At 39.6% G+C, this 12,231-nt stretch overlaps 1 protein-coding gene across 2 annotated transcripts; it reads left to right on the forward strand.

Moving 5' to 3' along the window:
- Positions 1–210: 210 nt before the first annotated feature.
- Positions 211–6,249, forward strand: LOC124466052. Of its 2 annotated transcripts, XM_047017706.1 has the most exons (10): positions 211–494; positions 914–996; positions 3,267–3,351; positions 3,629–3,703; positions 3,794–4,138; positions 4,223–4,246; positions 4,599–5,162; positions 5,325–5,606; positions 5,784–5,963; positions 6,102–6,249. In XM_047017706.1, exons 5-9 carry the CDS (start codon positions 4,028–4,030, stop codon positions 5,913–5,915), a joined length of 1,113 nt encoding a protein of 370 aa, XP_046873662.1. In that variant the 5' UTR covers positions 211–494; positions 914–996; positions 3,267–3,351; positions 3,629–3,703; positions 3,794–4,027; the 3' UTR covers positions 5,916–5,963; positions 6,102–6,249. The 2 variants fall into 2 exon arrangements, with proteins under 2 accessions (XP_046873662.1, XP_046873661.1); XM_047017705.1 differs by having other exon boundaries at positions 3,794–4,246.
- Positions 6,250–12,231: the final 5,982 nt, after the last annotated feature.

Genomic DNA, 12,231 nt, shown 5'->3' on the forward strand with positions numbered 1-12,231 from the left:
ATAATATCTGAATTATTTGTATGCCGAATTTAATAAAACTGAATTATTTGGATCCAAAAATACAAATTGCAGGAATTCAGATTCTTGAAATTCAGATTCTTGAAATTCAGATTGCTGAAATTCAGATTCTTGAAATTCAGATTGCTGAAATTCAGATTGCGGAAATTCAGAATGCGGAAATTCAGATTTTGTCTGAACTAGGCCAAAGGTGAAACAGCTTGACTTCACAGGGAAAAGTAGACGATTTCAGAACGACCGAATCTAGACATTCTCTGACCGAATTTTACCCCAGAACAAAAGCTAAGAATTGCTTGTTGGAGGAAGAGTATGGAGCAAGTGCTTATGAAACTTGTAAAAACTTGTGTCTTCTCCTCTGCCAAAATCGGCAGTTACTGTTACCAAGTGAGTCGAGATGGAGTCAGAGGGCGGCGGAGACCGATGGAAGACGCAGAATAACTGGCAACGTAGCGATCTAAAATGTTTTCGTGGGAAACGTGAGCAGTCGTAGCCTACTACTTTTCTTAAAAAATTAAGAAAAGCTTAGTAATAATACGCTATTTATTTATTTGCCAACATAAGGACTGCTGGCTGTGTACAGTATAGATATCAAAATAAAATCTGTCCTACATGACGGAACATGTAGTGCAGATGGGCCAAGTAACAGTCATAGCATACTGTTGTAGTGGGCATTTGTTAGCGTATTATTTATTGGAGTCATCTGAGCTACATGGTTGTGTGTAATTACACATTTCTAATGAGGAATATTGACATATTTACTTCATGCGTTTTATCTGTATAAAAGTATGTTCGAATGCTACGCATGATGTGGCGTTCAATAACGTCACAATGGTGTAACCTATATTCATACTTAAGTGAAACATCACAGAGCTACTTCACATTTTTTTCTGAACAGGCAGGTGAATAGTAACTTGAAGAATATTGTAAGCTTTCTCAGATGATTTCCTCAGGCTCTTCAGACAATTTTGTGCTTTTTTGGTGAGTAATTCTTATTTACACATTAATGTTTCCCGTATTTATTGTAATCTTACACAAAACATAATTTTATGCTCAACTTAATCCACACTTTTGTTATGCGTTACCGTAAATATCATGGCTGTACAACTACGAAAATGTCCCTCAGATTCAAAATTGTAATACATTTAAAGCAAGTTTGATAATAAATCAATCATTAAAGCTTAATAATAATAATAATAATTGAATGGCTGGTCGGTATACAGACAAGAAATATGTTACCAATGTAAAAGGACTGCTGGGCTTGTATGGATTTAAAAATCAAATCTGTCCTACATGACGGAACGTGTAGTGCAGAAGGGCAAAGTAACAATGATCGCATAGCCTACGTTTTGTAGTTTGCATAGTGGGCATTGTTTGCGCGTTATTTATTGGAGTCATCTGAGCTACAGTGCCCTCCAAAAGTATTGGAACAGTGAGGCCAATTCCTTTATTTTTGCTGTAGACTGAAAACATTTGGGCTTGACATCAAACGATGAATGTGAAACCAGAGATCAACGTTTCAGCTTTTATTTCCAGGTATTTACATCAGGATCTGATGCACAAATTAGAAAATATCACCTTTTTGTTCGAACCCACCCATTTGTCACGTGAGCAAAAGTATTGGAACATGTGACTGACAGGTGTGTTTTGTTGCCCAGGTGTGTCCTATTACATACATTATTCAATCAATAAATACCACTGAATGTCTACACTCAGGTTCAGATTGGGTAAGATAGGTTTTGTCTATGCAGACTGTATTCAGAGGTGAAAACAACATGAAAACCAGAGCGCTGTCTTTGGGTGAAAAACAAGCAATTGTGAGTCTTAGAGAAGATGGAAAATCAATCAGAGCCATTGCAGAAACATTGGCCATAGCCAGTACAACCATTTGGAATGTCCTGAAGAAGAAGAAAACTACTGGTGTACTAAGTAACAGACGTCGAACAGGTAGACCAAGGAAAACATCAGCAGTTGATGACAGAAACATTGTGAGAGCTGTAAAGAAAGACCCTAAAACAACTGTTAGTGAGATCAGCAACAACCTCCAGATGGCAGGAGTGAAGGTATCACTATCTACTGTTCGCAGAAGACTTCATGAACAAAAGTACAAGGGCTACACCAGAAGATGCAAACCACTCATTAGCAAGAAGAATAGGAAGGCCAGGCTGGAATTTGCCAAAAAGTACAGAGATGAACCTCAAAAATTCTGGGACAAAGTTTTATGGACTGATGAGACAAAGATTAACTTTTACCAAAGTGATGGAAAGGCTAAAGTTTGGAGAAAGAAAGGAACTGCTCATGATCCCAAACACACAAGCTCATCTGTGAAACACGGTGGAGGTAATGTCATGGCTTGGGCTTGCATGGCTTCTTCTGGGACGGCCTCATTAATCTTCATTGAGGATGTAACACATGATGGCAGCAGCAAAATGAACTCGGAAGTCTACAGAAACATTTTGTCTGCCAATTTAAGGAAAGATGCAACCAAACTGATTGGCAGAGCCTTCATCATGCAGCAAGATAACGACCCAAAACACACTGCCAAAACAACAAAGGAGTTCATCAGGGGCAAGAAATGAAAGGTATTAGACTGGCCAAGTCAATCTCCAGACTTAAACCCTATAGAGCATGCATTTTACCTGCTTAAGATGAGACTGAAGGGAGGAACCCCACAAAACAAACAACAACTGAAAGAGGCTGCAGTGAAAGCCTGGGAAAGCATCAAAAAGGAAGAATGCAAAAGTTTGGTGACGTCAATGGGTCACAGACTTGCTGCAGTTATTGAAAGCAAAGGATTTGCAACTAAATATTAAGTCTTATTCACTTAAATATGTTTTAAGTATATCTGTTCCAATACTTTTGATCACATGACAAATGGGTGGATTCAAACAAAATGTGATATTTTCTTAGTTGTGCATCAGATCCTGATGTAAATACCTGGAAATAAAAGCTGAAACGTTGATCTCTGGTCTCACGTTCATTATTTGATGTCAAGCCCAAATGTTTTCAGTCTACAGCAAAAATAAAGGAATTCGCCTCACTGTTCCAATACTTTTGGAGGGCACTGTACATGCTTGTGTGTAATTACACATTTCCAATGACGAATATTGACACATTTATTTTACGGACATACGTTCTGTATAAAAAGTATTTTTGAATGCTACACATGATGACGTACAAAAACGTCATAATGGTGTATATTCGTACTTAAATGAAACATTACACAGCTACAACACATTTCTTCTGAACAGACAGGTGAATAGTAACTTGAAGACTTGTATTACAAGCTTTCTCAGAAGACTTTCTCAGGCTCTTCAGACAATTTTGTGCTTTTTGGTGAGTAATTCTTATTTACACATTAATGTTTCCCCTACTAACATGTAAAACATAATTTAATTCTAAATTTAATCCACACTTTTGTTATGCAGTTACTGTCAATTTCATCGCATCAAATACATTTAAAGCAAATTTTGATTTTTTTGTGTGTTTTGTTATAACTGACCACATCAACAAAAAGAGACTCAAGACTCAGTCCACAAATGGCCTGTAAATCAAACCTCAACAGCATTGGAGTTACAAAAGTTACAAGTTTTCTCTCTCAATTGCTTCACAGCCAATCATTGTGTGCCCAAACCAAACTCTTCCAGTCGGGTCAGGACTGGTTAGAGAAATGGACGACGCAGAAATGGTAACAGCCTAATAATATCAACTTAAATTTCAATGTTTAAACAGCAAACATGGTCAAATACCTCTCTGAGTGACTGTGTCTCTAATGTAGGAAGTTGACCATGATGGAACAACTATCCAAGAGATGGAAACGGATTGGAAAAATCAGGATTATCTTTCACTACATTCCCTTGATGAGGCAGATTATCTGGTCAGTAATTTATGCATAGCGATAGGTGAAAGGGATGACACAGAATTGGTAAGATCCTTATTTTACATAAACCTAAATGGTTAATCATCAAATATGGTCAAATACCTCTGAGTGACTGTGTCTCTAATGTAGGAAATGGAACGTGGTGGGAACACTATCCGTCAGTCCGTAGATTACGATGACCTCTCTCTATGTTCAGTCAGCGAGAGAGATGTTCTGGTCAGTTTGTGCATCGAAAGCATCAAGGTACATTACATTTTGAAGATAGACTGTGTGAACAATATGTTTCCATCTGACTCACAATCTGATGAGGACCATGACCGCCAGCAGAATCCACTTCCGGATAAACGCCTGGTAGGTGTATGTGTGTGACAAAAGGTCAATGAATTGGCTTTTTCTGCTAGTGCTGCATCAGCTTTTCCCTCATTTACATTTAGTCATTTAGCAGACGCTCTTATCCAGAGCGACTTACAGTAAGTACAGGGACATTCCCCCGAGGCAAGTAGGTTGAAGTGCGTTGCCCAAGGACATAATTTCATTTGGCACGGCCAGTAATCCAACTGGAAACCTCCTGATTAATAGCCCAATTCCCTAACTGCTCAGCCATCTGACCCACATGACTTCCCTCCCCATATGGATCTTCATATTTTAACATTTTCCCTCTCCCCTGTTCCTGCACATTGTACTCTACTTTTGGTCTCCCTAGACTCATGTTATGGATTACGAAGCCCAGGGCCTTCTTCCTTCTTCTGCGAGAGCCGTGACCGAGCCTTGCATCTCTAATGACATGCACCCCCCCATGCTACAAGATCAGAAGAGGCGCAACAGGCAGTCCCATGACACAAGAGTCATGAAAAGGTTCCAAAAAACCCTGGTTGCCCTGGAACAGGACCTTATGAAAACCAAGGAAGAGATCCTGGACACCAACGAGTACTTCAAGGAGATGTCTCGTGTGAAGAGCCAGGGAAAAGGCCTGATGGGTGCGTCTCTGAAAAGACTAGTTTATAAAGTCAGAGGGAGAAGGCTCCAGAAGATTCAGGCGCAGAAGTATATGCGGGTCAACAAAGATTTCGATGCGCTGATCCAAGTGGTGATGGAGGACTGCAAAGATGATCTCAATCTGACGGGCCTAGAGAACTGGCAGAAAGAGGTTAAGAGGCTGCACATGGCCTGCAGGGCCTGTACTGAGAGGATCCCATCACCCGAGGTGTGTCGTTCCCCACCACAGGTCCAACCCTCTCAGGAAGAGAAGTCCTCCATCCAGCGCGTTGTAAGTAATTAGTACAGACCTACTATACGTATTCATTTATTCAGCTATTGTTTGATTCGAGGTGTGGCATGGCACTGTTTGTTGATTATCATCCTACAGAGCAATATCCCAGGTCCCACAGGCCAAAAGGTTATGTCTTGTCTTGTGACTCTGTCTCCCCAGGATCTCTCTGAGACAGAGATCACTCCTGTGGTCCCCCGCATGAAGGATGCCATAGAATCCCTCCCTCTGACTCCTCCTACTCCTGAGGCCCTCCTCCCCAACCTGCAGCTTCCCCGGGCTTTGACTCCCCTCCACCGTGTCACTGTTGGAGTTGTGACTCCTACGTGGCCTGAGTCTCTGCCTGCTGTGGAGTATTTACCCCTTCCTCGTCTGGCACCAATTACCCACTTGAGTGCTGATGTAAAGAAGCTGCTCCAAGGAGGACTGGAAGGGCTCCAGCAGGTAGGTCATTATCATCACAGGCAAATATGTGATTATATTCACTGTTAAAGCATAAATACATTTAAGTTAATTAAATACATTGCGGACTAATGAGGCTGGAAAAGAACCGTGATTTCATTGGTTATATTTTTTCTCAGCTCAGGGATTCAGCCATGTAAGCTTGTGTTCTGCTTTCAGGATGTGATGGAGGAGAAGAAGCCTGGCAAAGGGGAGAAGAAGAAGCCTGGCAAAGGGGAGAAGGCCAAAACCCAGCGGCATGTCAAACCACTGCTTGTGTTGGAAGCCAGCAACAAACGAAGAATACTCTGAAACCAATGTGAAGGAGGAGAAAAAGAAAAAGAAGAATGTGGGAAAGAGGTGAGGGCAGATAGCAGAAAGGCTAAATGGAGGGGGTAGTAGAATGTGGGTGAAGACAGTAAGACCCTCAGTGTGAGGATGAGAGAATGCGTACTGGTATGGCACATTACATTTTATGTTTTTTCTTATGATTGACAGGTTTCTGCAGTGGCTGTCACAGAAACTCATATGCGGCTGTTGTTCAGATGTTTAACAAACATCATGCATGCAAACTCATGCTCTTTTTCTCTCTCTGTCTTTCACTATACAGAGATCATAATGACATACACACATATGACATCACACTCCACCCTTACACGCACACACACACACACACACACACACACACACATTCACTCTAGCTTTCTCTCTCTCTCTCTCTCTCTCTCTCTCTCTCTCTCTCTCTCACACACACACACATGCACTCTCTCTCTGATATCACAGATGCTTGACAAAACGTTGTTCTCAATAAAGTTAGCATTTTGTGTTTCATTTGGTATTGATTCTTGATGGTTATTACTTGATGATTATTACTGCACTGCTTCAAGTAGGCTTGCTGTCGTGGAGATGGACTACTAGTGTTTTCTTCTGGGAGTCTGATAAAGGAAATAATAAAAATGAATGGTCACACAGAAAAACTCCTACAAATATTGTTTCAATGTAAACTTGACAAAATGTGTAGTCTAAACTGGACTTTGGGCCGTAGTGGACTTCATGGAAAATCTCATGGCCGTCACCTAGACATTACAGAACCTTAGCAGCGAAAGTTGGATCCCTCGGCATCAAAACACTTCCTGACGTCAGAGTTTGGCTCTCACAACGTATGCTGTATCTAGCCAAACAACGTGACCGTGACACAATCTCCAATATTAATCAGAGCACTGGTTTTAGAACTGCTATACACCTGTAAAACAATGACATTTCCTAACAAAGAGGAGCACCCGTGTGAGAAAAGGAGGTCAGAGGGAGAAAAAATAAGGAAGAAGTAGGCCTACCCGGACAGGGTGCCAGTAAGTTGTCAATGCGCAAATTGGCACTGGCAAACATTGCTAGCTACTAAGCTAATTCGTTAGCTATCTGCTACTTTATTTTGTTATGTTTGCCATATGATAACGTTAGCTACTATTTTTGATTGATATTGTGAAACTAAATGTATCGCTAGCTTATAAGATCGTCTACGTTTCAAACAGAGTCAATTATTGACTGTGAAATATTTGCTGTCTGAGAGATCGGACATGGTATTTAACAGCATAGATATAAGGAGTTATCTATGGTTAACAGGATATATCTGTAGTGCGGCCGGGTGTGATTGGATTCATCGTCCACACGTCGTCTGGAAATCAGCTTCGATCAAATGCCAACGATCTCCAAACTAGATCTTGCTGACGTATCTTCTACACATCGGGACGTATGTGTGCTATCCCAGATACGTATGTGTGATCTGGGTATTCCTCCAACTAGCAACTCAGTTTGTTCGGAGGTAAAGTTAGGTCGTTCTGAAATCGTCTACCTTTTCCTGTGAAAGCAAGCAGTTTCACCTTTGGCCTAGTTCAGACAAAATCTGAATCTGAATTTCCGCAATATGAATTCCCGCATCTGAATTTCAACAATCTGAATTTCAAGAAACTGAATTTCAGCAATCTGAATTTCAAGAATCTGAATTTCAAGAATCCGAATTTTAGAAATTTGTATTTTTGGATTAAAATAATTCAGTTTTATTAAATTCGGCATAGCCTACAAATAATGCAGATATTATATATTCAACAGCAAAATATTACTGTTCTATGAAATTCGACACACAAATATTTCCGATTTTTCATATTCAAATTCAGATAATTTTGCCAGCTTTCTAGCTCCATAGAAACGATACATGCTGGTTGAAATGCGTGCGTCTCACGGTCAGTGTGAGGCTTGAGAACCCTGCCATGAGTTTATTACTTTGTTTTGAGAAGAATACAATAAAAAATCTTATAGCGAGAGATATGTAGAATTCCACCTGCCAAAGTGGCTAGTAAAAGTGACTGCTTTACCCGCCACAGTCGAATTCTACCTGCATTTGGCGGGTGCTAATGTCATGCTCTGATCTTAAAAAATGTACATTCAGAGTTGTAGTGGTAAAATTAGAGGTGGATAAACTTTGAATGTTATTATATATTTATTATTACGTGTTATAATTTAGGTGTTTTAAAATGACACCAATTTTTTTTCGGATTATTCCAACGGCAGAATACAAGGCGCAGGGAATTTAAAAGGGGCGTCAACACTAATGAGAGGTGCATACGCTATACCCGGACAGGGTGCCAGTAAGTTGTCAATGCGCAAATTGGCACTGGCAAACATTGCTAGCTACTAAGCTAATTCGTTAGCTATCTGCTACTTTATTTTGTTATGTTTGCCATATGATAACGTTAGCTACTATTTTTGATTGATATTGTGAAACTAAATGTATCGCTAGCTTATAAGATCGTCTACGTTTCAAACAGAGTCAATTATTGACTGTGAAATATTTGCTGTCTGAGAGATCGGACATGGTATTTAACAGCATAGATATAAGGAGTTATCTATGGTTAACAGGATATATCTGTAGTGCGGCCGGGTGTGATTGGATTCATCGTCCACCATCGTCTGGAAATCAGCTTCGATCAAATGCCAACGATCTCCAAACTAGATCTTGCTGACGTATCTTCTACACATCGGGACGTATGTGTGCTATCCCAGATACGTATGTGTGATCTGGGTATTCCTCCAACTAGCAACTCAGTTTGTTCGGAGGTAAAGTTAGGTCGTTCTGAAATCGTCTACCTTTTCCTGTGAAAGCAAGCAGTTTCACCTTTGGCCTAGTTCAGACAAAATCTGAATCTGAATTTCCGCAATATGAATTCCCGCATCTGAATTTCAACAATCTGAATTTCAAGAAACTGAATTTCAGCAATCTGAATTTCAAGAATCTGAATTTCAAGAATCCGAATTTTAGAAATTTGTATTTTTGGATTAAAATAATTCAGTTTTATTAAATTCGGCATAGCCTACAAATAATGCAGATATTATATATTCAACAGCAAAATATTACTGTTCTATGAAATTCGACACACAAATATTTCCGATTTTTCATATTCAAATTCAGATAATTTTGCCAGCTTTCTAGCTCCATAGAAACGATACATGCTGGTTGAAATGCGTGCGTCTCACGGTCAGTGTGAGGCTTGAGAACCCTGCCATGAGTTTATTACTTTGTTTTGAGAAGAATACAATAAAAAATCTTATAGCGAGAGATATGTAGAATTCCACCTGCCAAAGTGGCTAGTAAAAGTGACTGCTTTACCCGCCACAGTCGAATTCTACCTGCATTTGGCGGGTGCTAATGTCATGCTCTGATCTTAAAAAATGTACATTCAGAGTTGTAGTGGTAAAATTAGAGGTGGATAAACTTTGAATGTTATTATATATTTATTATTACGTGTTATAATTTAGGTGTTTTAAAATGACACCAATTTTTTTTCGGATTATTCCAATGGCAGAATACAAGGCGCAGGGAATTTAAAAGGGGCGTCAACACTAATGAGAGGTGCATACGCTATACCCGGACAGGGTGCCAGTAAGTTGTCAATGCGCAAATTGGCACTGGCAAACATTGCTAGCTACTAAGCTAATTCGTTAGCTATCTGCTACTTTATTTTGTTATGTTTGCCATATGATAACGTTAGCTACTATTTTTGATTGATATTGTGAAACTAAATGTATCGCTAGCTTATAAGATCGTCTACGTTTCAAACAGAGTCAATTATTGACTGTGAAATATTTGCTGTCTGAGAGATCGGACATGGTATTTAACAGCATAGATATAAGGAGTTATCTATGGTTAACAGGATATATCTGTAGTGCGGCCGGGTGTGATTGGATTCATCGTCCACACGTCGTCTGGAAATCAGCTTCGATCAAATGCCAACGATCTCCAAACTAGATCTTGCTGACGTATCTTCTACACATCGGGACGTATGTGTACTATCCCAGATACGTATGTGTGATCTGGGTATTCCTCCAACTAGCAACTCAGTTTGTTCGGAGGTAAAGTTAGGTCGTTCTGAAATCGTCTACCTTTTCCTGTGAAAGCAAGCAGTTTCACCTTTGGCCTAGTTCAGACAAAATCTGAATCTGAATTTCCGCAATATGAATTCCCGCATCTGAATTTCAACAATCTGAATTTCAAGAAACTGAATTTCAGCAATCTGAATTTCAAGAATCTGAATTTCAAGAATCCGAATTTTAGAAATTTGTATTTTTGGATTAAAATAATTCAGTTTTATTAAATTCGGCATAGCCTACAAATAATGCAGATATTATATATTCAACAGCAAAATATTACTGTTCTATGAAATTCGACACACAAATATTTCCGATTTTTCATATTCAAATTCAGATAATTTTGCCAGCTTTCTAGCTCCATAGAAACGATACATGCTGGTTGAAATGCGTGCGTCTCACGGTCAGTGTGAGGCTTGAGAACCCTGCCATGAGTTTATTACTTTGTTTTGAGAAGAATACAATAAAAAATCTTATAGCGAGAGATATGTAGAATTCCACCTGCCAAAGTGGCTAGTAAAAGTGACTGCTTTACCCGCCACAGTCGAATTCTACCTGCATTTGGCGGGTGCTAATGTCATGCTCTGATCTTAAAAAATGTAGGCTACATTCAGAGTTGTAGTGGTAAAATTAGAGGTGGATAAACTTTGAATGTTATTATATATTTATTATTACGTGTTATAATTTAGGTGTTTTAAAATGACACCAATTTTTTTTCGGATTATTCCAACGGCAGAATACAAGGCGCAGGGAATTTAAAAGGGGCGTCAACACTAATGAGAGGTGCATACGCTATTTGCACAAAATACCAAATTGTCCAAATACAAAAGTACAATAAAAGTAGGCTACATTGAGATAAAACATTTTGATAAAACAAGTCAAGTAATCTATAACTGCATCATAACACATCTGGCTGATAACTATCGTCTGATTTGGGAAAACAACATAAGGTTCGTAGCTAGCTAAGAAGAACATTGGAACTGCAGCTGCTGTTGTTGAGGTGGTTAAACATTTATATCAGGGGTGTCAAACTCATTTCGCATCGTGGGCCACATACGGCCTAGGGAGATGTCAAGTGGGCCGGACCATCAAAATTATACCATACTCTGCTATAAATAACCAAAATATCATGTCTTTCTTCTGTGTTATCTAGTTTAATTGATATAAAGACCATATCGTATAAAGTCCGTCCAACCGCTTTAACAAGTAATGATCTCTTCGGTGGTGTAGTTGGTTAAAGCGTTGTACGGTTACATATTGTTAATGCGAATCTGGGATCCCAAGTTCGCGCCCCAGTCCAGTGAATCTCGTACGATATTCTTTAACTTTTACTGTGAGAAAATGACATAATTCTAAAGGCCTACGGATGTATCACAACATTTTAATGTGTGAGCACTAATATCAGATCAAAATGAACACATGTAGCCTTAATTAAATATTGAATAACGTAGGGTAGTCTACCGTTGGAGACAACCACTACGCCTCATTCAGCCAGTTTAAACGGCTGCTAGATGACGCTGTTCATTTTCAAAGCGCCGATAGTTCGGCTCTTTGGGCCGGCACAATCCGGAAGAAACCACCAAAGCTTCACAAGGCATCGTTCGCCCATCCCTAGTAGAGACCAAGGTATTAATTGATACCGTCTGCTGTTTTCAGTCTGTCTCAGTGATGCGGCTTGTCTTCTACTCTGATGGAAAGAGTGCGCCCCTTAGCGGATAATCCATGAATTACAGCGATTTAAAAATATTAATTCCATGTCTTTTATGCATTTTTTCCACTTTCAAATTATCCTGCGGGCCTGATCGAACCTCCTTGGGGGCCGGTTCCGGCCCGCGGGCCGTATGTTTGACACCCCTGATTTATATCAATAAATACCAATATGCTTACTAGCAGCTTACCATTTTCTTGACACGATTTTTTCCTCGTTTTTTTCTTCCTTTTCTCTGATCTGGGTGACTAGTTTTAGAGCCCGACCAATATATCAAAGGGCCAATATTATCGGCCGATATTAGGCATTTTTCAAACTGCCAACATTTCTAAATCGGTGTCGTTATTTATAATGGCGGATAAATTAATATATTTGTATGGTATCGGTCTTAAAAATCCTTTATCGGTCGGGCTGTAGAACGTTTGCTTCATGATGGCTGGACGTCTGTAACCTAGCTACTGCTCCTGGCAGTTGAAAAACGGGAAACAGCAGAGTGCTGCG

Source organism: Hypomesus transpacificus, unplaced genomic scaffold (assembly GCF_021917145.1).
Source record: "Hypomesus transpacificus isolate Combined female unplaced genomic scaffold, fHypTra1 scaffold_62, whole genome shotgun sequence".
In the NCBI taxonomy this organism is placed as follows: domain Eukaryota; kingdom Metazoa; phylum Chordata; class Actinopteri; order Osmeriformes; family Osmeridae; genus Hypomesus; species Hypomesus transpacificus.

What these genes read in the sequence shown, in the direction of transcription:
- LOC124466052 (XM_047017705.1), top strand. Translation starts at nt 4,028, where the DNA reads ATGGAACGTGGTGGGAACACTATCCGTCAGTCCGTAGATTACGATGAC. An exon ending in AGTCCTCCATCCAGCGCGTT is followed by an intron (nt 5,163 to 5,324) that starts GTAAGTAATTAG and finishes CTGTCTCCCCAG; the next exon opens with GATCTCTCTGAGACAGAGAT. An exon ending in GACTGGAAGGGCTCCAGCAG is followed by an intron (nt 5,607 to 5,783) that starts GTAGGTCATTAT and finishes TTCTGCTTTCAG; the next exon opens with GATGTGATGGAGGAGAAGAA.